Source organism: Salvelinus alpinus, chromosome 2, assembly GCF_045679555.1.
Source record: "Salvelinus alpinus chromosome 2, SLU_Salpinus.1, whole genome shotgun sequence".
NCBI classification, from domain to species: Eukaryota; Metazoa; Chordata; class Actinopteri; order Salmoniformes; family Salmonidae; genus Salvelinus; species Salvelinus alpinus.
The window spans coordinates 45,024,138-45,050,977 of record NC_092087.1 but is presented as its reverse complement, the minus strand read 5'-3'; the positions used below and the strand labels follow the sequence as shown (position 1 = coordinate 45,050,977).

The following is a 26,840-nucleotide window of genomic DNA, read 5'->3' as shown; positions in this document are numbered from 1 at the left end:
GGGTCGGTAGAAGCCACAGAAGAACTAAAGAGACGGGATAAGGCATCAGGCTTGGTGTTCTTATTTCCCGGGCGATAAGAAATCACGAACTCGAAACGAGCGAAAAACAACGCCCAACGAGCTTGACGTGCATTAAGTCGTTTGGCAGAACGGATGTACTCAAGGTTCTTATGGTCAGTCCAAACGACAAAAGGAACGGTCGCCCCCTCCAACCACTGTCGCCATTCGCCTATGGCTAAGCGGATGGCGAGCAGTTCGCGGTTACCCACATCATAGTTGCGTTCCGATGGCGACAGGCGATGAGAAAAATAAGCGCAAGGATGGACCTTATCGTCAGAATGGAAGCGCTGGGACAGAATGGCTCCCACGCCCACCTCTGAAGCGTCAACCTCGACAATGAATTGTTTAGTGACGTCAGGAGTAACAAGGATAGGAGCGGATGTAAAACGCTTCTTGAGGAGATCAAAAGCTCCCTGGGCGGAACCGGACCACTTAAAGCACGTCTTGACAGAAGTCAGAGCTGTGAGAGGGGCAGCCACTTGACCGAAATTACGAATGAAACGCCGATAGAAATTAGCGAAACCGAGAAAGCGCTGCAACTCGACACGTGACTTAGGAACGGGCCAATCGCTGACAGCCTGGACCTTAGCGGGATCCATCTGAATGCCCTCAGCGGAAATAACAGAACCGAGAAATGTGACAGAGGAGACATGAAAGGCGCACTTCTCAGCCTTCACGTAGAGACAATTCTCTAAAAGGCGCTGGAGTACACGTCGAACGTGCTGAACATGAATCTCGAGTGACGGTGAAAAAATCAGGATATCGTCAAGGTAAACGAAAACAAAGATGTTCAGCATGTCTCTCAGTACATCATTAACTAATGCCTGAAAGACAGCTGGAGCATTAGCGAGACCGAACGGCAGAACCCGGTATTCAAAATGCCCTAACGGAGTGTTAAACGCCGTTTTCCACTCGTCCCCCTCTCTGATGCGCACGAGATGGTAAGCGTTACGAAGGTCCAACTTAGTAAAGAACCTGGCTCCCTGCAGAATCTCGAAGGCTGACGACATAAGGGGAAGCGGATAACGATTCTTAACCGTTATGTCATTCAGCCCTCGATAATCCACGCAGGGGCGCAGAGTACCGTCCTGCTTCTTAACAAAAAAAAACCCCGCTCCGGCGGGAGAGGAAGAAGGCACCACGGTACCGGCGTCGAGAGAAACAGACAGATAATCCTCGAGAGCCTTACGTTCGGGAGCCGACAGAGAGTATAGTCTACCCCGAGGGGGAGTGGTCCCCGGAAGGAGATCAATACAACAATCATACGACCGGTGAGGAGGAAGAGAGTTGGCTCTGGACCGACTGAAGACCGTGCGCAGATCATGATATTCCTCCGGCACTCCTGTCAAATCACCAGGTTCCTCCTGAGAAGAGGGGACAGAAGAAACAGGAGGGATAGCAGACATTAAACACTTCACATGACAAGAAACGTTCCAGGATAGGATAGAATTACTAGACCAATTAATAGAAGGATTATGACATACTAGCCAGGGATGACCCAAAACAACAGGTGTAAAAGGTGAACGAAAAATCAAAAAGGAAATGGTCTCACTGTGGTTACCAGATACTGTGAGGGTTAAAGGTAGTGTCTCACATCTGATACTGGGGAGAAGACTACCATCTAAGGCGAACATGGGCGTGGGCTTCCCTAACTGTCTGAGAGGAATGTCATGTTTCCGAGCCCATGCTTCGTCCATAAAACAACCCTCAGCCCCAGAGTCTATCAAGGCACTGCAGGAAGCAGCCGAACCGGTCCAGCGTAGATGGACCGACAAGGTAGTACAAGATCTTGATGGAGAGACCTGAGTAGTAGCGCTCACCAGTAGCCCTCCGCTTACTGATGAGCTCTGGCTTTTACTGGACATGACATGACAAAATGTCCAGCAGAACCGCAATAGAGGCAAAGGCGGTTGGTGATTCTCCGTTCCCTCTCCTTAGTCGAGATGCGAATACCTCCCAGCTGCATGGGCTCAGTCTCTGAGCCGGTGGGAGGAGATGGTTGAGATGCGGAGAGGGGGAACACCGTTAACGCGAGCTCTCTTCCACGAGCTCGGTGACGAAGATCTACCCGTCGTTCTATGCGGATGGCGAGTGCAATCAAAGAGTCCACGCTGGAAGGAACCTCCCGGGAGAGAATCTCATCCTTAACCTCAGCGTGGAGTCCCTCCAGAAAACGAGCGAGCAACGCCGGCTCGTTCCAGTCACTGGAGGCAGCAAGAGTGCGAAACTCTATAGAGTAATCCGTTATGGATCGATCACCTTGACATAGGGAAGCCAGGGCCCTGGAAGCCTCCTTCCCAAAAACTGAACGATCAAAAACCCGTATCATCTCCTCTTTAAAGTTCTGATAATCGTTAGAACACTCAGCCCTTGCCTCCCAGATAGCTGTGCCCCACTCCCGAGCCCGACCAGTAAGGAGTGATATGACGTAAGCGATCCGAGCTCTCTCTCTTGAGTATGTGTTGGGCTGGAGAGAGAACACAATATCACACTGGGTGAGAAAGGAGCGACACTCAGTGGGCTGCCCAGAGTAACATGGTGGGTTATTAACCCTAGGTTCCGGAGACTCGGAAGACCAGGAAGTAGCTGGTGGCACGAGACGAAGACTCTGAAACTGTCCTGAGAGGTCGGAGACCTGAGCGGCCAGGGTCTCAACGGCATGACGAGCAGCAGACAATTCCTGCTCGTGTCTGCCGAGCATTGCTCCCTGGAACTCGACGGCAGTGTTGCGAGAATCCGTAGTCGCTGGGTCCATTCTTGTTCGGATCCTTCTGTTATGCTGGTGAATGAGGACCCAAAAGCGACTTAATAGAAACAGAGTCTTTATTCCAGTCTTAAACAAAAAACCGATACTCCTGGATATTATCTTAGGTAAATCCAAAACAGGAAAACTGAAATCCTCTCGTCAGTAGAGAGGAACGACTGGAGACGCGGCCACAGACTGCAGGTCGCTTCGGGAAGGCACAGGCCGTAGCTGACATAGACACCTGCTCACACGCAGCATCTGAAGAAGGCAAAAACACGACAGGGCGGAACAAGGACACAGAACAGCAAACATCAAACAAGGATCCGACAAGGACAGAAGCGGAAAACAGAGGGAGAAATAGGGACTCTAATCAGAGGGCAAAATAGGGGACAGGTGTGAAAGAGTAAATGAGGTAGTTAGGAGAATGAGGAACAGCTGGGAGCAGGAACGGAACGATAGAGAGAGAGAGCGAGAGAGGGAGAGAGGGAGGGAGAGAGAGGGATAGAAAGAGGGAAAGAACCTAATAAGACCAGCAGAGGGAAACGAATAGAAGGGAAGCACAGGGACAAGACATGATAATCAATGACAAAACATGACAGTACCCCCCCACTCACCGAGCGCCTCCTGGCGCACTCGAGGAGGAACCCTGGCGGCAACGGAGGAAATCATCAATCAACGAACGGTCCAGCACGTCCCGAGATGGAACCCAACTCCTCTCCTCAGGACCGTAACCCTCCCAATCCACTAAGTACTGGTGACCACGTCCCCGAGAACGCATGTCCATGATCTTCCGTACCTTGTAAATAGGTGCGCCCTCGACAAGGACGGGGGGGGGGGAGGGAAGACGAACGGGGGCGCGAAGAAAAGGTTTGACACAGGAGACATGGAAGACAGGGTGGACGCGACGAAGATGTCGCGGAAGAAGCAGTCGCACAGCGACAGGATTGACGACCTGAGAGACACGGAACGGACCAATGAACCGCGGAGTCAACTTGCGAGAAGCTGTCGTAAGGGGAAGGTTACGAGTGGAAAGCCACACTCTCTGACCGCGACAATAACTAGGACTCTTAATCCTACGTTTATTGGCGGCTCTCACAGTCTGCGCCCTGTAACGGCAAAGTGCAGACCTGACCCTCCTCCAGGTGCGCTCACAACGTTGGACAAAAGCCTGAGCAGAGGGAACGCTGGACTCGGCGAGCTGGGACGAGAACAGAGGAGGCTGGTACCCAAGACTACTCTGAAACGGAGATAGCCCGGTAGCAGACGAAGGAAGCGAGTTGTGAGCGTATTCTGCCCAGGGGAGCTGTTCTGCCCAAGACGCAGGGTTTCGAAAAGAAAGGCTGCGTAATATGCGACCAATCGACTGATTGGCCCTTTCTGCTTGACCGTTAGACTGGGGATGAAACCCGGAAGAGAGACTGACGGAAGCACCAATCAAACGACAGAACTCCCTCCAAAACTGTGACGTGAATTGCGGGCCTCTGTCTGAAACGGCGTCTAACGGGAGGCCATGAATTCTGAACACATTCTCAATGATGATTTGTGCCGTCTCCTTAGCGGAAGGAAGCTTAGCGAGGGGAATGAAATGTGCCGCCTTAGAGAACCTATCGACAACCGTAAGAATCACAGTCTTCCCCGCAGACGAAGGCAGACCGGTAATAAAGTCTAAGGCGATGTGAGACCATGGTCGAGAAGGAATGGGAAGCGGTCTGAGACGACCGGCAGGAGGAGAGTTACCTGACTTAGTCTGCGCGCAGTCCGAACAAGCAGCCACGAAACGGCGCGTGTCACGCTCCTGAGTAGGCCACCAAAACCGCTGGCGAATAGAAGCAAGCGTACCCCGAACGCCGGGGTGGCCCGCTAACTTGGCAGAGTGAGCCCACTGAAGAACAGCCAGACGAGTAGAGACAGGAACGAACAGAAGGTTACTAGGACAAGCGCGCGGCGACGCAGTGTGAGTGAGTGCTTGCTTTACCTGTCTCTCAATTCCCCAGACAGTCAACCCGACAACACGCCCTTCAGGGAGAATCCCCTCGGGGTCGGTAGAAGCCACAGAAGAACTAAAGAGACGGGATAAGGCATCAGGCTTGGTGTTCTTATTTCCCGGGCGATAAGAAATCACGAACTCGAAACGAGCGAAAAACAACGCCCAACGAGCTTGACGTGCATTAAGTCGTTTGGCAGAACGGATGTACTCAAGGTTCTTATGGTCAGTCCAAACGACAAAAGGAACGGTCGCCCCCTCCAACCACTGTCGCCATTCGCCTATGGCTAAGCGGATGGCGAGCAGTTCGCGGTTACCCACATCATAGTTGCGTTCCGATGGCGACAGGCGATGAGAAAAATAAGCGCAAGGATGGACCTTATCGTCAGAATGGAAGCGCTGGGACAGAATGGCTCCCACGCCCACCTCTGAAGCGTCAACCTCGACAATGAATTGTTTAGTGACGTCAGGAGTAACAAGGATAGGAGCGGATGTAAAACGCTTCTTGAGGAGATCAAAAGCTCCCTGGGCGGAACCGGACCACTTAAAGCACGTCTTGACAGAAGTCAGAGCTGTGAGAGGGGCAGCCACTTGACCGAAATTACGAATGAAACGCCGATAGAAATTAGCGAAACCGAGAAAGCGCTGCAACTCGACACGTGACTTAGGAACGGGCCAATCGCTGACAGCCTGGACCTTAGCGGGATCCATCTGAATGCCCTCAGCGGAAATAACAGAACCGAGAAATGTGACAGAGGAGACATGAAAGGCGCACTTCTCAGCCTTCACGTAGAGACAATTCTCTAAAAGGCGCTGGAGTACACGTCGAACGTGCTGAACATGAATCTCGAGTGACGGTGAAAAAATCAGGATATCGTCAAGGTAAACGAAAACAAAGATGTTCAGCATGTCTCTCAGTACATCATTAACTAATGCCTGAAAGACAGCTGGAGCATTAGCGAGACCGAACGGCAGAACCCGGTATTCAAAATGCCCTAACGGAGTGTTAAACGCCGTTTTCCACTCGTCCCCCTCTCTGATGCGCACGAGATGGTAAGCGTTACGAAGGTCCAACTTAGTAAAGAACCTGGCTCCCTGCAGAATCTCGAAGGCTGACGACATAAGGGGAAGCGGATAACGATTCTTAACCGTTATGTCATTCAGCCCTCGATAATCCACGCAGGGGCGCAGAGTACCGTCCTGCTTCTTAACAAAAAAAAACCCCGCTCCGGCGGGAGAGGAAGAAGGCACCACGGTACCGGCGTCGAGAGAAACAGACAGATAATCCTCGAGAGCCTTACGTTCGGGAGCCGACAGAGAGTATAGTCTACCCCGAGGGGGAGTGGTCCCCGGAAGGAGATCAATACAACAATCATACGACCGGTGAGGAGGAAGAGAGTTGGCTCTGGACCGACTGAAGACCGTGCGCAGATCATGATATTCCTCCGGCACTCCTGTCAAATCACCAGGTTCCTCCTGAGAAGAGGGGACAGAAGAAACAGGAGGGATAGCAGACATTAAACACTTCACATGACAAGAAACGTTCCAGGATAGGATAGAATTACTAGACCAATTAATAGAAGGATTATGACATACTAGCCAGGGATGACCCAAAACAACAGGTGTAAAAGGTGAACGAAAAATCAAAAAGGAAATGGTCTCACTGTGGTTACCAGATACTGTGAGGGTTAAAGGTAGTGTCTCACATCTGATACTGGGGAGAAGACTACCATCTAAGGCGAACATGGGCGTGGGCTTCCCTAACTGTCTGAGAGGAATGTCATGTTTCCGAGCCCATGCTTCGTCCATAAAACAACCCTCAGCCCCAGAGTCTATCAAGGCACTGCAGGAAGCAGCCGAACCGGTCCAGCGTAGATGGACCGACAAGGTAGTACAAGATCTTGATGGAGAGACCTGAGTAGTAGCGCTCACCAGTAGCCCTCCGCTTACTGATGAGCTCTGGCTTTTACTGGACATGACATGACAAAATGTCCAGCAGAACCGCAATAGAGGCAAAGGCGGTTGGTGATTCTCCGTTCCCTCTCCTTAGTCGAGATGCGAATACCTCCCAGCTGCATGGGCTCAGTCTCTGAGCCGGTGGGAGGAGATGGTTGAGATGCGGAGAGGGGGAACACCGTTAACGCGAGCTCTCTTCCACGAGCTCGGTGACGAAGATCTACCCGTCGTTCTATGCGGATGGCGAGTGCAATCAAAGAGTCCACGCTGGAAGGAACCTCCCGGGAGAGAATCTCATCCTTAACCTCAGCGTGGAGTCCCTCCAGAAAACGAGCGAGCAACGCCGGCTCGTTCCAGTCACTGGAGGCAGCAAGAGTGCGAAACTCTATAGAGTAATCCGTTATGGATCGATCACCTTGACATAGGGAAGCCAGGGCCCTGGAAGCCTCCTTCCCAAAAACTGAACGATCAAAAACCCGTATCATCTCCTCTTTAAAGTTCTGATAATCGTTAGAACACTCAGCCCTTGCCTCCCAGATAGCTGTGCCCCACTCCCGAGCCCGACCAGTAAGGAGTGATATGACGTAAGCGATCCGAGCTCTCTCTCTTGAGTATGTGTTGGGCTGGAGAGAGAACACAATATCACACTGGGTGAGAAAGGAGCGACACTCAGTGGGCTGCCCAGAGTAACATGGTGGGTTATTAACCCTAGGTTCCGGAGACTCGGAAGACCAGGAAGTAGCTGGTGGCACGAGACGAAGACTCTGAAACTGTCCTGAGAGGTCGGAGACCTGAGCGGCCAGGGTCTCAACGGCATGACGAGCAGCAGACAATTCCTGCTCGTGTCTGCCGAGCATTGCTCCCTGGAACTCGACGGCAGTGTTGCGAGAATCCGTAGTCGCTGGGTCCATTCTTGTTCGGATCCTTCTGTTATGCTGGTGAATGAGGACCCAAAAGCGACTTAATAGAAACAGAGTCTTTATTCCAGTCTTAAACAAAAAACCGATACTCCTGGATATTATCTTAGGTAAATCCAAAACAGGAAAACTGAAATCCTCTCGTCAGTAGAGAGGAACGACTGGAGCGTCTCCAGTCGTTCCTCTCTACTGACGAGAGGATTTCAGTTTTCCTGTTTTGGATTTACAGACTGCAGGTCGCTTCGGGAAGGCACAGGCCGTAGCTGACATAGACACCTGCTCACACGCAGCATCTGAAGAAGGCAAAAACACGACAGGGCGGAACAAGGACACAGAACAGCAAACATCAAACAAGGATCCGACAAGGACAGAAGCGGAAAACAGAGGGAGAAATAGGGACTCTAATCAGAGGGCAAAATAGGGGACAGGTGTGAAAGAGTAAATGAGGTAGTTAGGAGAATGAGGAACAGCTGGGAGCAGGAACGGAACGATAGAGAGAGAGAGCGAGAGAGGGAGAGAGGGAGGGAGAGAGAGGGATAGAAAGAGGGAAAGAACCTAATAAGACCAGCAGAGGGAAACGAATAGAAGGGAAGCACAGGGACAAGACATGATAATCAATGACAAAACATGACACAGGCAGAGACTAATTGTATTATATAATAGTGAATATTCTCATCAAGAAGCTGCAGGGGAGATCCACCTCTGGTTTCACAGGGAAGAACTCAAAGAATAAATGGTTTCATGTCCCTTATATAGTGGGAGGTGATAATACAATCATGTTGTTTACACAACAGTTATTTCAATCCAGCAACAGTTCCGGAACACAATGGCCTTGTGTTAGGGTGCAGACATACCAGGAGTCTATGAAAAGCAGAACACAGAACAATAGCATAACCCTTGAGAAGTTACATCAGCTCACCCCAATTCTGCCATAACAGCTTGATGTGCTGTAATCATATTGCTGCTTTTTCGACTGTAACATCAGTGTCACGCTAGGGTATACACCGTGATGTTATACTAGAGAAACGGTGTTTCCGTAGCTAGGGCTGACCGTGAGGACCTGTGGAGAGTAAAATCAACAAACTCTACATAATCAAAACAGTTGCTTTATAAGAAGGTGTTGAATTTCACAGTTAGCCAGTGTTATGTAATTGCCAGCTGAAAAGTACCAGTGGCCTGGTTTTGGCCCCAAGTGAGAGCAGGTCCGCCGGAGCCATGGCCCGGTGAGACACGGGTGCCGGCTCGCGTAGATGGAAACAGAAAAGTCTGAGCCTTTTGGGTAAAACACTGGGGTAAATCCTGTATGGAAATGTGCCATTATAGAGTCATGAGATAAATACTGAGAACCTTTGCACTCTGTAGTAACATATGTAGCCACAGCGCCCCCATCAGGCAGCTGAGGGAGGTGCACTGAAGCTTTTTTGTTATTACGCAGATTGTGATTTCACATAATACTGTACGAGATAGTTAGAAAAGATAGCAACATGCTAAATGTATGTGGCGGGTATCTTTTTATGTTATTAGTCTCTGGTGACTGACAGCCTTTAAATTAAAATGTTAGCGGCCAGCCTGCATGCGAGACTTTCTTCTGGGTGCCGAGATTAGAATCTGAATGATTATAGCATCGCTGGTAGATTATGACGTTCTCTTTTCCTCATTCGTTGTGTTCTGTTGTTCTCAGCCGGCCAAACAGGGCCATCACTACCAGAAGGAAATGAACCCACTCTTACACTCCAATCCAAGGTGAGCATACCTCAAATCTTGTCCCCAAAATAAACAACACATAAACAATGTTTTGTCTTTTAAAAAGGGGGCAGAGTTTTTTTTAAATTATTATTATTTTTATTTCACCTTTATGTAACCAGGTAAGCTAGATGAGAACAAGTTCTCATTTACAACTGCGACCTGGCCAAGAATAAAGCAAAGCAGTTCGACACATACAACAACACAGAGTTACACATGGAATAAACAAACATACAGTCGATAATACAGTAGAAAAAAGTCTATATACAGTGTGCAAATGAGGTAAGACAAGGGAGGTAAGGCAATAAATAGGCCATGGTGGCGAAGTAATTACAATATACCAATTAAACACTGGAGTGATTGATGTGCAGAAGATGAATGTGCAAGTAGAGATACTGGGGTGCAAAGGAGCAAGATAAATTAATAAATACAGTATGGTGATGAGGTAGTTGGATGGGCTATTTACAGATGGGCTATGTACAGGTGCAGTGATCTGTGAGCTGCTCTGACAGCTGGTGCTTAAAGCTAGTGAGGGAGATATGAGTCTTCAGCTTCAGTGATTTTTGCAGTTCGTTCCAGTCATTGGTAGCAGAGAGCTGGAAGGAAAGGCGGCCAAATGAGGAATTGGCTTTGTGGGTGACTAGTGAGATATATCTGCTGGAGCGCGTGCTACGGGTGGGTGCTGCTATGGTGACCAGTGAGCTGAGATATGGCGGGGCTTTACCTAGCAGAGACTTGTAGATGACCTGGAGCCAGTGGGTTTGGCGATGAGTATGAAGCGAGGGCCAGCCAACAAGAGCGTACAGATCGCAATGGTGGGTAGTATATAGGGCTTTGGTGACAAAACTGATGGCACTGTGATAGACTGCATCCAATTTGTTGAGTAGAGTGTTGGAGGCTATTTTGTAAATGACATCGCCGAAGTCGAGGATCGGTAGGATGGTCAGTTTTACGAGAGTATGTTTGGCAGCATGAGTGAAGGATGCTTTGTTGCGAAATAGGAAGCCGATTCTAGATTTAATTTTGGATTGGAGATGCTTAATGTGAGTCTGGAAGGAGAGTTTACAGTCTAACCAGACACCTAGGTATTTGTAGTTGTCCACATATTCTAAGTCAGAACCGTCCAGAGTAGTGATGCTGGACGGGCGGGCAGGTGCGGGCATCGATCGGTTGAAGAACATGCATTTAGTTTTACTTGCATTTAAGAGCAGTTGGAGGCAACGGAAGGAGAGTTGTATGGCATTGAAGCTCGTCTGGAGGTTAGTTATCACAGTGTCCAAAGAAGGGCCAGAAGTATACAGAATGGTGTCGTCTGTGTAGAGGTGGATCAGAGAATCACCAGCAGCAAGAGCAACATCATTGATGTATACAGAGAAGAGAGTCGACCCAAGAATTGAACCCTGTGGCACCCCCATAGAGACTGCCAGAGGTCCAGGCAACAGGCACTACGATTTGACACACTAAACTCAGAGAAGTAGTTGGTGAACCAGGCGAGGCAGTCATTTGAGAAACAAAGGCTGTTTAGTCTGCCGATAAAAATGTGGTGATTGACAGAGTCGAAAGCCTTGGCCAGGTCGATGAATACGGCTGCGCAGTAATGTCTCTTATCGATGGCGGTTAAGATATCATTTAGGATCTTGAGCGTGGCTGATGTGCACCTGTGACCAGCTCGGAAACCAGATTGCATAGCGAAGAAGGTACGGTGGGATTCGAAATTGTCGGTAATCTGTTTGTTAACTTGGCTTTTAAAGACCTTAGAAAGGCAGGGTAGGATAGATATAGGTCTGTAACAGTTTGGGTCTAGAGTGTCTCCCCCTTTGAAGAGGGGGATGACCGCGGCAGCTTTTCAAGATTTGGGAATCTCAGATGATACGAAAGAGAGGTTGAACAGGCTAGTAATAGGGGTTGCAACAATTTCGGCAGATCATTTTAGAACTAGAGGGTCCAGATTGTCTAGCCCGGATGATTTGTAGGGGTCCAGATTATGCAGCTCTTTCAGAACATCAGCTATCTGGATTTGGGTGAAGGAGAAATGGGGGAGGCTTGGGCGAGTTGGTGTGGGGGGTGCCGGGCAGTTGACCGGTGTAGGGTTAGCCAGGTGGAAAGCATGGCCAGCCATAGAAAAGTGCTTATTGAAATTCTCAATTATAGTGGATTTATCGGTGGTGACAGTGTTTCCTAGCCTCATTGCAGTGGGCAGCTGGGAGGAGGTGCTCTTATTCTCCCTGGACTTTACAGTGTCCCAGAACTTTTTTGAGTTTGTGCTACAGGATGCAAATTTCTGTTTCAAAAAGCTAGCCTTAGCTTTCTTAACTGCCTGTGTATATTGGTTCCTAACTTCCCTGAAAGTTGCATATCACGGGGGCTATTTGATGCTAATGCAGTACACCACAGGATGTTTTTGTGCTGGTCAAGGGCAGTCAGGTCTGGAGTGAACCAAGGGATGTATCTGTTCTTTGTTCCACATTTTTTGAATGGAGCATGCTTATTTAAGATGGTGATGAAGGCACTTTGAAAGAATAACCAGGCATCCTCTACTGATGGAATGAGGTCAATATCATTCCAGGATACCCCAGCCAGGTCGATTAGAAAGGCCTGCTCGCTGAAGTGTTTTATGGAGTCGTTTAGACCCATTACGGATGCATGCAATGAGGCAGTGATCGCTGAGATCTTGGTTGAAAACAGCAGAGGTGTATTTGGAGGGCAAGTTGGTTAGGATGATATCTATGAGGGTGCCGTGTTTACGGATTTGGGGTTGTACCTAGTAGGTTCATTGACAATTTGTGTGAGATTGAGGGCATCTTGCTTAGATTGTAGGATGGCCCGGGGTTTTAAGCATGTCCCAGTTTAGGTCACCTAGCAGCACGAGCTCTGAAGATAGATGGTGGGCAATCAATTCACATATGGTGTCCAGGGCACAGCTGGGGGCAGAGGGTGGTCTATAGCAAGCGGCAATGGTGAGAGACTTGTTTCTGGAAAGGTGGATTTTTAAAAGTAGAAGCTCGAATTGTTTGGGTACAGACCTGGATAGTAAGACAGAACTCTGCAGGCTATCTCAGCAGTAGATTGCAACTCTGCCCCCTTTGGCAGTTCTATCTTGGCGGAAAATGTTATAGTTAGGGATGGAAATTTCAGGGTTTTTGGTGGTCTTCCTAAACCAGGATTCAGACACGGCTAAGACATCCGGGTTGGCAGAGTGTGCTAAAGCAGTGAATAAAACAAACTTAGGGAGGAGGCTTCTAATGTTAACATGCATGAAACCAAGGCTTTTACGGTTACAGAAGTCAACAAATGAGAGCACCTGGGGAATAGGAGTGGAGCTAGGCACTGCAGGTCCTGGATTAACCTCTACATCACCAGAGGAACAGAGGAGAAGTAGGATAAGGGTACGGCTAAAGGCTAATAGAACTGGTCGTCTAGTACGTTCGGGTCAGAGTAAAAGGAGCAGGGTTCTGGGCGCGATAGAATATATTCAAGGCATAATGTACAGACAAAGGTATGGTAGGATGTGAGTACATTGGAGGTAAAACTAGGCATTGAGTAATGATGGGAGAGATATTGTCTCTAGAAACATTTAAACCAGGTGATGTCATCGCATATGTGGGAGGTGGAACTAAATGGTTGGTTAAGGCATATTGAGCAGGGCTAGAGGCTCTACAGCGAAATAAAACAATAATCACTAACCAGAACAGTAATGGACAAGGCATATTGACATTAGGGAGAGGCATTCGTAGCCGAGTGATCATAGGGATCCAGTCAGTAGTTGGGCTGGCTGGAGACACAGCGATTCAGACAGTTAGCAGGCCGGGGCTAGCAGATGGGCCTTAGAGGGACGTCACGACAGAGGAAAGTCTGTTTCCGCCTCGTTGTGTCGTTCCGTCGATAGACCAGTCGTGATGGATTAGTAGGGTTCCGTGTAGCAGAGGGGTCCAATTGGCAAATGGATCTATTCAGCTAACAGTCCAATATGCTCTAGATAGCTAGCGGGCCGCGGCTAGCAGATGGGCATTCAGGGGACGTCGCGACGTATGAGCCGGTTGAGTAACCCCCTCGAGCAAATTGCGTATTAGGTTGGGTGGAGGAGGTTTCGTCCTTTTTGAATTTCCTAACAATACGGGTCCTCCGCCAACTGTTTAAAGGTAGCCAATATGTTCAGCCTGTAAATTATGTAACCTCCCTTTCCATCTAATCTCTTCTGTAACGTTATCTATGATGGGAAATCGGGGAGGCAGGTAGCCTAGTGGTTAGAGCGTTGGGCCAGTAACCGAAAGGTTGCTGGATTGAATCCCCGAGCTGACAACGTACAAATCTGTCGTTCTGCCCCTGACCAAGGCAGTTAACGCACTGTTCCCCAGTAGGCCGTCATTGTAAATAAGAATTTGTTCTTAACTGACTTGCCTAGTTAAATAAAGAATACATGAAATAATTCACTGATCCTGAAGTGAGAATGGATGGAGGGTGCATTCATTCTATCTGTCCATTCAGAATCAGTCAAGAGACCCAGGGCATGGAACCCTTCCTGACAAGTGTATGAAGCCGTACACAAAATGTAAATATGAACACATACTAACAGATTCCCACCTGTAGCAGTGCGTCAGTGTCTCATTAGCCAATGCTGTCCCGGATGATTAGCACAGAGTTAGTTAGTGTTTCCGTTGGCGCAAGGCCCAAACACACAGAGGTCTAATACACCAGTCACCTGGCTGTCATTACTTGGCTGTCATCACCTGGGCTTGGGTCTGGCTCACCTCACCTCATCTTACAGGATGCCATTGCCATTACTCATTAGAGCTCTTCTTGTCATCCTCTCTGCTCGCCTCTCAATTAGATGCAGGGCTGTTGTCACTCATTAGTACACAACCCGCTCTCTCGCTCGCTCTGTCTTTATGTTTTTAATTTCTTTGTGGGTCTCTCTCTCCCTTTCTCCCTTTCTCTCTTTCTGTCTCTCTCTGAGGACACACATGCAGCGCCACCAACATGTTACAAAGGATGACAAAAGTGTTGCATCACCTGTCTCCAAGTTGAATTATGCATTGTTCCTGTTGGCTCAAACATGTCTGATTTATTGATGAAAGGCAGGGAAGGCTTCCTGGTGTATATATCTCTGTCTCCATGATGTATTAAGTGCTCCTTTGTGGTGTAAAACCACATGACTGTTGAATGAACCTGGCAACAAAATTGCAGTCATGTAGGCTAGTGTTTTTGAGGTTCAATTTTGTTTGTATTATACTTCTGTTTCATTTCACACAAGCTCCTAAACCTTCTGTCCTTGAGACTGTCTCTGTCTTTCAAATGTTCAGACTGAGTGCTTGTGTTTCTGCTTGACTGCGCCTTGAGGCAGATTTGAGTACACTCTAAGAAAAAAAGGTGCTATCTAGAACCTAAAAGGGTCCCCATAGAACCATTTTTTCTTAGAGTATACTCAAGTATAGACTTATATTTTTTAAGTATAGGCTTGTTAACCGAACCCTATCCACTAGTGGCCTGTATTTACTACAGCAATACTACAAACACTAGATAGGTGATGACTGAATTTGTGTTACTGTATTCAAGTACAGCTGCAGTGGATCTGAGAGGTGTGTGATGTAGCATGCCAACCAGCTTTAATTATCTCTCTGTCAGTGGAAATCTTGTTTGTTCTTTCTCTTCTCCTCTCTTTTCTTCTTTCTTTATTTTGTATTCAGACATACCCCCAAAAGTGTTTTGTGTTCTGAAAGCCCAAAAGTGAAATCTTCGGTCTTAAGTGTCCTGACTGGCACCACTGTCTGCAAGGCTCCACTGTCAGTTATCTGGAGTGGTACAGTTTGACAGTTGAAACACTGCTGCTGTTCCCTGCTATAGTTTTGTCAGTGCTTTTCTGACACATTTACCATGTTCCTCTGTGTGTGATATCTGTGCCTTCTGCCTCTGGCTGGTAAACAAGCGTTGCATCTCCTAAACACCCTGTCATGGAGATATGGAGATATTCTCACTGAACACAGAATCTGAGGCATTCTCACTGAACACAGAATCATCTTTTTACAAAGTCTATTTTCAACAGAGGTAGAAGTGCCAACATCCGTTTTCTTTCTTCTCCAACTCCAAGCACAGATGTATTGTAGGAGTATACCCAGCAAACCGGGAATATTGGCAGAACATTAGCTAAGATTACCATGAAGTTCTAGTTAGGGTTTTTTCTAACATCAGGATGACAACATCTCAAAATCTTTCAAATAATGTTTTTGAAAAAAAAAAAAAAAAAGAACATTTAAAATTAAATGTTCTCCTAACATTAAAAAAAATCCCAGCAAATCAACGTTTTAAAGAACTCAGAAAGGCTGTTCTGTCAACATTCTTGCAACATCAAATTCATTTTTTGTGAAATCTGATACTAATATTATCTGAATGTCAGCACAACTGAACAGGTTTTTTGTTTGTTTTGAGTGTGTTTTGGGTGTGTTTTGGGTGTGTTTTGGGAACCTATCTCTTGTCATATCCCCACAATGTTCTCACCTTAATAAATATTTTAGGAACTTTTAAAGAACAGACAAAATGTGTTCTGGGAACGTTCTTGCAACATCAGGCGTATGTTTTATACAAACATTGTATAATCATCAGCACAACTGGACAGTTTTTGTGTTATGAGAACATTTGCCGCAACCTAACGAATGTTCTGGGAACTTCTGCAGAACCAATGTTGGTTTGCTGGGTACACTATAGATCATGTTTTTGTTTTTTTACACTAACCGCAAGGTAAAATACTTACTAAAAGGGACCTTCATCTTCTGTCAGGTTAAAAAGGCTAATTTATTTCCTCCCATCCCCAGTTCACTTTTATGCCATGAATATAATGACTTAACAATTCAATCTGCAGTCTCTCGTCCAGTCCCACTTAACAATTTCCTCTCCCTGCAGGTAAGTAGCTGCTGTCTGCAGCGTTGAGCTGCGTTGTCCTTGAAAATAGCTTCCATTAAATCTGCCTGTGCTTTGTGCCTCCCAGTGTGGAGTCAGAGGGAAGTGGGAGGGTGTAAATGGCTCCGGTAGGGGAAGGAAAGATTATTTGGAATATATTAGATTTTTGCTTCGGTCTGGAGAAGAAGTGATAATCTATTTCTAAGGGACACAATGGGGGAGGGTTACTATCTAGTCCTTGAAGTTGAAATTGAAAATCAAGTAGGATCTATATCTGACAGAAGTATAGAATGGCTGTATTTATGAGTGTGTAGATAGATGTATTTACAAAAAACTAACTCAGTGGAAGCATGTTGTTTTCCCAGTTTAGAGATTGAAATTCGAGAAGTCCATATTTTGCCGAAATGTATTCCGCAGCCACACTGTTAGAATGGAGGAGAGCGCTACACATCTCAGTCAAGTGATGATATCATATCAACCTATAGTGACTGTTCATTTTGAATATCAAAGATCAGAGCTAACTGGTGGAAGAGAAGGGGAATCCAAGGCATAGAGGAAAGCAACTATACCTCTCCAATGGAAAATACTTCTTAGCTGTTATCAAGTTCACAAATGTCCTAAAATCTGTGGACAGTTTACTTTCGGATGTGTTCAAACTATCAGTGACTTACTTGACTCATTCTTTTTAGCTCCTAGTTGAACAACTGGCCTCAAGCCATCATTAAGACAGGGTCTTTTTGAGATTGTCAACTAGGAATCAACTTCAACCATAAAGGTGCCATTCTGAAAGTTAGAGTTTAGGAGACAGGAGGCTAAAAGTAGTGGGAAGGAGATAGCCTTTGGTTCTGTCTGTTGCATTGACCTCTGATATAAATGGGAGAGAGAGAGCCCTGCTGGTAGCAGTACGGTGACACACACAACACACACACAAATATACACACACGCTGATGCAGTCTGCAGTGCTCCTTCACCCCCATCTCTCGTGTGTAGGAGGAAGAGTATTGCTCCTCTCAGTACGTCTGTCCCCCAGCAGTACAAGGTGTAATACTGTCCCTCTGACTACCACAAAGACTAGTGACACTCAATTTTAACAATTAAATCCATTTTAATCCCACTTTGAAACATGATCCCACTTTGAAAATAAATTAAACCTTCGAGAAGAAAATAAGTTAAATTCAAAACTTCATAAACCTCCCATGATGTTCTCTGAAGCAACTTTTACCCTGAGGCAAAGAAAGTACAAAAGAATTGAAGACGAGCTTAAAGTGGATACGTATCTGGATGGTGTCTAATGTAGTAATTTACTATACAATGATAATGCCTAGCCTATTTTTCTCCAGTTTCCACCTTACATCACCATATACTTACATTTAATTGTTTAATTTCTACAAACAGTAGTGCTGGAAGGGGAGAATGGAGCACAGGGAAGGCAGTATACGGGCCTCTTGCATATATACAGTATATGTGTTATATGTACAGTGCCTTCAGAAAGTATTCACACCCCTTGCCTTTTTCCACATTTTGTTGTGTTACAAAATTAGATTAATGGATTTAATTGTAATTTTTTATCAAGGATCTACACTAAATGTATGGAGAATAAAACACTCTTGATTAGATATATTAGTATTCTACCACGAGTCAATACATGCTAGAATCACCTTTGGCAGCGTTTACAGCTGTGAGTCTTTCTGGGTAAGTCTCTAAGAGCATTGTACACCTGGATTGCACAATATTTGCCCATCATTCTTTAAACAATTATTCAGGCTCTGTCAAGTTCGTTGTTCATCATTGCTGGACAGCCATTTTCAAGTCTTGCCATAGATTTTCATGCCGATTTAGGTGAAAACTGTAACTAAGCCACTCAGGAACATTCAATGTCGTCTTGGTAAGCAACTACAGTGTACAGTTGAAGTCGGAAGTTTACATACTCTTAGGTTGGAGTCATTAAAACTATTTTTTCAACCACTCCACAATTTAACAAACTATAGTTTTGGCAAGTCAGTTAGAACATCTACTTTAATGCATAACACAAGTCATTTTTCCAACAATTGTTTACAGAAAGATTATTTCACTTATAATTCACTGTATCACAATTCCAGTGGGTCAGAAGTTTACATACACTAAGTTGACTGTGCCTTTAAACAGCTTGGAAAATTCCAGAAAATTATGTCATGGCTTTAGAAGCTTCTGATAGGCTAATTGACATAATTTGAGTCAATTGGAGGTGTACGTGTGGATGTATTTCAAGGCCTACCTTCAAACTCAGTGCCTCTTTGCTTGACATCATGGGAAAATCAAAAGAAATCAGCCAATCAGACCTTAGAAAAACATTTGTAGACCTCCACAAGTCTGGTTCATCCTTGGGAGCAATTTCCAAACGCCTGAATGTACCACGATCATCTGTACAAACAATAGTACTGTCACGTCCTGACCTTAGTTCCTTTTTTATGTCTCTATTTTGGTTTGGTCAGGGCGTGAGTTGGGGTGGGCATTCTATGTTTTTCATTCTATGTTTTGTATTTCTATGTGTTTGGCCTGGTATGGTTCCCAATCAGAGGCAGCTGTCTATCGTTGTCTCTGATTGAGAACCATACTTAGGTAGCCTTTTCCCACCTGGTGTTGGTGGGTAGTTGTTTCCTGTTTTGTGTTGTGTCACCTTTCAGGACTGTTTCGATTTTCGTTGTTTCACTTTTGTTATTTTATATTTAGTGTTCAGTTTTAATAAATTTAACATGGACACGTACCATGCTGCATTTTGGTCCGATCTTTCCTATTCCTCGTCCGAAGAAGACGACGATCGTTACAAGTACGCAAGTATAAACACCATGGGACCACGAAGCTGTCATACCACTCAGGAAGTAGACGCGTTCTGTCTCCTAGAGATGAGCGTACTTTGGTGCGAAAAGTTCAATTCAATCCCAGAACGCGTCTTTTTGTGAAGATGCTGGAGGAAACAGGTACAAAAGTATCTATATCCACAGTAAAACGAGTCCTATATCGACATAACCTGAAAGGCCCCTCAGTAAGGATGAAGCCACTGTTCCAAAACCAGACTACGGTTTGCAACTGCACATGGTGACAAAGATCGTACTTTTTAGAGAATTGTCCTCTGGTCTGATGAAACAAAAACTATAACTGTTTGGCCATAATGACCATTTATGTTTGGAGGATAAAGGGGGAGGCTTGTAAGCTGAAGAACACCATCCCAACCGTGAAGCACGTGGTTGCAGCATCATGTTGTGGGGGTGCTTTGCTGCCGGAGGGACTGGTGCACTTCACAAAATAGATGGCATTATGAGGCAGGAAAATTATGTGGATACATTGAAGCAACATCTCAAGACATCAGTCAGGAAGTTAAAGCTTGGTCGCAAATGGGTCTTCCAAATGGACAATGACCCCAAGCATACTTCCAAAGTTGTGGCAACAATGTCAAGGTATTGGAGTGGCCATCACAAAGCCCTGACCTCAATTTATAGAAAATTTGTGGGCAGAACTGAAAAAGCGTGTGCGAGCAAGGTGGCCTACAAACCTGACTCAGTTACACCAGCTCTGTCAGGGGGAATGGGTCAAAATTCACCCAACCTATTGTGGGAAGCTTGTGGAAGAGTACCTGAAACATTTGACCCAAGTTAAACAATGTAAAGGCAATGCTACCAAATACTTCTGAACTTCTGGGAAATTGATAAATAAATAAAAGCTGAAATAAATAATTTTCTCTACTATTATTCTGACATTTCACATTCTTAAAATAAACTGGTGATCCTAACTGACATAAGACAGGGAATTTTTAACTAGGATTAAATGTCAGGAATTGTGAAAAACTGAGTTTAAATGTATTTGGCTAAGGTGTATGTAAACTTCCGACTTCAACTGAATATTTGGCCTTGTGTTTTAGGTAATAGTCCTGCTGAAAGGTGAATTTGTATCCCAGTGTCTGTTGGAAAGCAGACTGAACCAAGTTTTCCTCTAGGATTTTGCCTGTGCTTAGCTCTATTCCGTTTATTTTTATTCGCCTAAAAAAAACTCCCTAGTCCTTGTTGATGACAAGCATACCCATAACATGATGCAGCCACCACCATGCTTGAAAATATGAAGAGTGGTACTCAGTGATGTGTTGTGTTGGATTTGCCTTGTATTAAGGACAAAAAGTTAATTTCTTTGCCAATTTTTCTTGCGGAGTTACTTTCGTGCCTTATTGTAAACAGGATGCATGTATGTGGTTGAATCTGTGCTTGAAATTCACTGCTCAACTGAGAGACCTCACAGTTGTATGTGTGGGGTACAGAGATGGGGTAATCATTTCAAAATCATGTTGAACACTATTATTGCACACAGAGTGAGTCCATGCAACTTATTATCTGACTTGTTAAGCAAATGTATTTAGGCTTACTATAACAAAGGTTTTGAATAATTATTGACTCAAGACATTTGAGCTTTTCATTTTAGGGAACCACACATGCGGAGATCATCCGTCATGCGTCTCAAAGACACGGCGGTTGGAACCAAAAATCTCAAATTTGGACTCATCAAACCAAAGGACAGATTTCCACCGGTCCAATGTCCATTGCTTGTGTTTCTTGGCCCAAGCAAGTCTCTTCTTCTTATTGGTGTCCTTTAGTAGTGGTTTCTTTGCAGCAATTTGACCATGAAGGCCTGATTCACGCAGTCTCCTCTGAACAGTTGATGTTGAGATGTGTCTGTTACTTGAACTCTGTGAAGCATTTATTTGGGGTGCAATCTGAGGTGCAGTTAACTCTAATGAACTTACCCTCTGCAGCAAAGGTAACTCTGGGTCTTCCTTTCCTGTGGCGGTCCTCATGAGAGCCAGTTTCATCATAGCACTTGATGGTTTTTGTGACTGCACTTGAAGAAACTTTCAAAGTTCATGAAATTTTACACATTGTCTGACCTTCATGTCTTAAAGTAATGACGGACTGTCGTTTCTCTTTGCTTATTTGAGCTGTTCATGCCATAATATGGACTTGGTCTTTTACCAAATAGGGCTATCTTCTGTATACCACCCGTACCTTATTGGCTCAAACGCATTAAGAAGGTAAGAAATTCCACAAATTAACTTTTAACAAGACATATCTTTTAATTAAAATGCATTCCAGGTGACTACCCCATGTGGTTGGTTGAGAGAATGACAAGAGTGTGCAAAGCTATCATCAATGCAAAGGGTTGCTACTTTGAAGAATCTCAAATATAAAATATATTTTGATTTGTTTAACACTTTTTTGGTTACTACATGATTCCATATGTGTTATTTCACCGTTTTGATGTCTTCACTATTATTCTACAATGTAGAAAATAGTTTAAAAAAATAAAGAAAAAGCCTTGAATGAGTAAATGTGTCCAAACTTTTGACTGGTACTGAGGTGGACAGACACTTGTGTGAAATCACAGCATGTGTCTGTGTCTGACGAATGTTCCTCCAGCCAAGTTCTCGGTTGTTGAGCCAGTTAGAACAGAACAGAGGAGATGGGTTGGGAGGCTCAAGGGCAGTGGACGGGGAGGTTAGTGGTGGCCCATGGTGGTCTAGTCTAAAGAACAAAAGAGATGGGAGGCTTTGGTGGGCCTCATGGAAAGATCATCAGGTGCGATCCCTACAGTATTTTATTTATTTTATTTCACCTTTATTTAACCGGGTAGACTAGTTGAGAACAAGTTCTCATTTACAACTGCGACCTGGCCAAGATAAAGCAAAGCAATTCGACACATACAACAACACAGAGTTACACATGGAATAAACAAACATACAATCAATAATACAGTAGAAAAATCTATATACAGCATATGCAAATGAGGTAAAATAAGGGAGGTAAGGCAATAAATAGGCCATAGTGGCGAAGTAATTACAATATAGCAATTAAACACTGGAATGGTAGAATGTATTCTTCCCTCCCAAATCTCTTTGATTGGTGTTGGTAACAGGTATTGGGAGTTTCCTGATTGATTAAAACTGTCCTCCTTTTTTGACATTATCCGCTATTCACAAATTGTTAATTGACCTACACCGCAACTAATATTATGAATTTCCTAATTGTCTTTGTAGTCCTGATAGCATCTCTGTAGTGATGACTGTGTTCTGATGCCTATTGCCTCTAGGGAATGGATGGATGTCCTCAGCCCTCCCATTATTCCTCCTAGCCAGAAGAAAGGGAAGGGGTCAGAGGGCACAGGGGACCATCGGAGGGGACCCCCGACCAGAAGTACAGGCTTGGCTCAACACACACACGCACACACATGCACACACACACACACACGTAAACCTATAGAATCCACATTGTTTTTTATTCTCAGAAACCTGTGAAATGGCACCACCGTCACATTCTGCTAATGGAAATGTTTCACAGGTGTCAGAAGTTAGGCAGGCTGAAATGTTACGGCTCTCTTTAAAGAAGACACAGGGTGGAAACGAGGCAGAGCGAGGAGACCCATAAAACTAGGACCAATTAGGGCTATAGATCCCAGGAGGCTGCAGCTTTCTGTTCTCCCCGTGACTCCACAGGTCAGAGACAGTCTCGTTACAAGGCTGCGCTTCTAAAGACACGCCTGCCGGGGTTAATTGGCAAAACCTTTCCAATTTACAACATCATTTTAAACCTCTGACACATTGTGTCTCATAATTAGTTTTCATTATCATCCATTGGAGTTTCCAATTAGACACAATGTTTCTCCCAGAGCATTCCATTACCTTTTTAAGTAGTTAACTGCCCGTCAATTTAACAACTAAAATAATGGCGGTTAAAGCAAGGGGTTGGAAATTACATCACCTTTTTATTTAACAGCTTTCAGAATGTGTCTGTGCGGTATTCTGAGGTATGAGGATCCTAAACGTGGCTGTGCTGATTGATGTGAAGAAAGTGTCTGAAATGAAGTTAAGAAGTTAAGATTCACCTGGGTCCCAAGGTCAGCAGACCCTTACAGCCTACCAGGAACCATTTAATTCCGCTAAATAGTTCTGTTCACAGGGTAGTAGGGGTACAGATTCATGGCTTACACAGCATGTGTCTGGTGTTGGCAGTCTCTTCAGTCGTGCACTTACAGTTCATACAGGGTCTTGTTCAGTTCTCGACAAAAGGAATATTTCCTAAGAGGAAATCAGAACGCTTGTTCAGTCCAAAGGAGGCTGGTAGGAGGAGCTATAGGAGGATGGGCTCATTGTAATGGCTGGAATGGAATAAATGGAACAGTCGAACGTGGTTTCCATATTTTATGATGTGTTTGATATAGGGTTATTAAAAGAGGGTATATTATTGGAAACTTTCTAAGTTTACCAGTAAACTACCAGAATTTTGGTATATTTCAAGGATTTTATGTAATCTATCACAAGACATCTAGTGGCCCTTTTGGGTACTTCAAATTATCACAGGTGTCTGTAATAATCAAGTGTAAAATATATTAAATAAGATGATTTTAAAATAAAAAATAGAATGACACAGTTGTAAAACATTATATTAAATATAAATCATCAACTTAGTGAACACCATTGGTGTTTAATATGAGGGCTTCAGCATGAAATATCCTTTATATATTTTTTTACACATTTTATTTATTTTACTATGTCAATATGTATTTGATGTCAATATTTTGGCGTCAAACTGGTGGCAGTTGTGAACCCAGTCAATAGTTAGAAGAGTTGCAGAGTTAATTGAAAATAACGCCATTGTTGATTAGATGCCTTTTTCATTAATTAGGCTATTTCTCTTGAACGATATGGTCTATCCACTAGAAACTCATGGACAATATGGACACAGATATAATAAATGAATACTATATATGAATTTTTTAAAAGTTATTCAGGTATAAATTACCAAAGTTAGAATAGATTGCCATCGATTTTCTGTTAATTACAAAACTTTGGTAAATTCCAGGTAGCTTTACAACCCTAGTTTGATACCGTTGCATTTATTCCATTTCAGCCATTACAATGAGCCCGTTCTCCTATAGCTCCTCCCACCAGCCTCCTCTGGTTCAGTTGTACTCTTCTATTTATATATGGGGGGTAATTTATAATGTAGCAAGCTAAATGACCGAGTGGCGCAGCGGTCTAAGGCACTGCATCTCGCTGCTAGAGGCATCACTGCAGACCCTGGTTCGATCCTGGGCTGTATCACAACCGGCCGTGATCGGGAGTCTCATAGGGAGGCGCACAATTGGCCCAATATCGTCCTGGTTAGGGGAGGCCGGGGTAGGCCATCATTGTAAATAAGAATTTGTTCTTAACTGACTTGCCTAGTTAAATAAAGGTTAAAAAAAATAATAATTAAACGCCACCTTTGCAATCTCATCAAAAGGTTTGGCACTTGTGAGGAAAAAAATGACAAAGGAAATAAAAAGGGTTGGACTGTAACGCTCGTCTTTCTCCTCATCTGAAGAGGAGCAAGGATCGGACCAATATGCAGCGTAGTTTAAAGACATAACCACGTTTATTTAAACGAAGACGAAAAACACTTGAACAAACTACAAAATAACAAACGACGTGAACAGACCTGAACTTGAGAACAAAACACATGAACGCACGAACAGGACGGAACACACGAAACGAAACGAAACAAAACGAAACAGTCCCGTGTGGTACAAACACTGACACAGGAACAATCACCCACAAACAAACAGTGAGAACAGCCTACCTTAATATGGTTCTCAATCAGAGGAAACGTAAAACACCTGCCCCTAATTGAGAACCATATCAGGCTAATACATTGAACCCAACATAGAAACACATAACATAGAATGCCCACCCCAACTCACGTTCTGACCATACTAAACAAAGACAAAATAAAGGAAATATGGTCAGGAACGTGACATGGACCTCTTAATGTAACCAGTTAAGGTGTTGGAAATTGGAATAGTAGGGAGCCAGGTTGATGTCCCAGTCGGGCTACCCCCCCTGGTGTATGTGCATGTTATGGTATGTCATAACTGCATGTTCCTCCTGTTTGTGTTTCAGGGGCTGATGGATCAGTGAATGGAGGAAATGAGGACGAGGAGGAGTACCTGAATCTGCTCTATGATCCCTCTCTTAACTGCTACTTTGATCCCCAGTCTGGGAAATACTATGAGCTGGTCTAATTCATCAAGCTTTTTTATGAGCAAAATGCAGGAAAAGAACAGAATGTTCATGTTCACTGCTGGAAAAATAGATTTTTTTTGTTTTACTTAATTACGCTTTTCTGAACTATTAATGAGCCTTAGAAAATATTTATACCATTCTGTTATCCTCGGTTGTATTTAATATGGAATGGTGAGGATGCTCTTGTAATTAATTGTTTATACAGTGACTTTTTTAAGTGTTCTGTACTGTATAGTGTGTATGCAGTAGTGTGTGTGTCATGTGTGTCCTCTACACATATTTGTGATTAAACGTGTTTGTTTTATCCTTGGCTCAAATGTTTTTGTCCTTTGTTCAATTTAAGTGGTTAGACTTAGCCAGGGGCGGACTGGGAGAAGAATTTGGCCCTGGCATTGGATCCACACCAGCCCACGCCAACTCGCCGTATCTGTCTCAGCATCTTCTCTGCTGTCACTCTGTGCTTCTTCTTGTTCTCTGTTTGTCTGTTTGTGTCTGTCTTGCCTGTCTGCTTAAGCCTTATACGTTATAAAAGCCAAGCCAATGAATTAGGCTATATTGCAGATGAGTTCCTGTCAAATGTGTTCCCCTGAATCAACAGTAAGTGTTAATTACTATTACAGGGCATCAGACTAACATTTAGTGCCACCAACTTTTACAGTTGGTGGCACCGGCCCATGTTTTAGTTTGACCCAAATCATAAGCAATCATCTTATAAAGTAATTCATAGTGCTTTATTAATATTAAGAAGTATAATAAATACACTACTGAGGTAGGCCTATTCAAGAAATTAGTTGTTTCATCTAATATGTCCAAGAAAAAAATATTTTGGTGTGTGTCAATTTCAACCAGCCCATCTAACAATAAAATTATCCAGCACATCTGGCATTTTCCAGAAGTGCCAGATGGCCAATCCGCCCCTGGACTTTGCCTACACAGGGCTTACAAGACAAATCAGGACTGCACTTAAATAGATGATCTTCATTTTTCCTGCACTCACTCTATTACTATGGAGCAATATATTTCTGTTGATTTCACTGCTTATGAAATGTTAATATTATAAACATTTATTTCAGACAATCCCCCCCCCCCCCCCACAAATATTCCCTCAATTTATGCAGCTGTTACATGGAATTTGTACTTTTCCCCATTCAACAAACATGCAAAACTCAATCATGCAATATAGCCTACCTTTACAATCTTGTCCTCTCGTACTTCCCTAAATAAGGCATTCCACCTCCTCCAATCAGAAAAGCCTTTCGTTTCCACGTAAACAGGTGAAAAACCCAACCAGGAAGTAAACAATAATGGCGATGACTTCAAGAAAAATTGTTTCTAATGTTTTAAAACTATTTCTTATTTTCTTTATTCAACAAACATTTTGTGAGAGACCCACCACTAGTTTATCTTTAACCCAGAAGTTATCGGAGGACAGGAATGGGATCCATATGAGAAGTGTCACCCCCA

General features: G+C 44.5%; 1 protein-coding gene across 1 annotated transcript in view; it reads left to right on the top strand.

Annotated features, from left to right (window-relative positions):
* Positions 1-25,680, top strand: part of cfap20dc (CFAP20 domain containing) — a 69,040-nt gene extending 43,360 nt beyond the window's left edge. Inside the window, exons 14-16 of the mRNA XM_071381209.1 lie at positions 9,345-9,406; positions 22,406-22,509; positions 25,254-25,680. Coding sequence (XP_071237310.1) covers positions 9,345-9,406; positions 22,406-22,509; positions 25,254-25,375 — 288 coding nt within the window. The 3' untranslated portion in view covers positions 25,376-25,680. The remainder of the gene's footprint in view (positions 1-9,344; positions 9,407-22,405; positions 22,510-25,253) is intronic.
* The last annotated feature ends 1,160 nt before the right edge of the window (positions 25,681-26,840 follow it).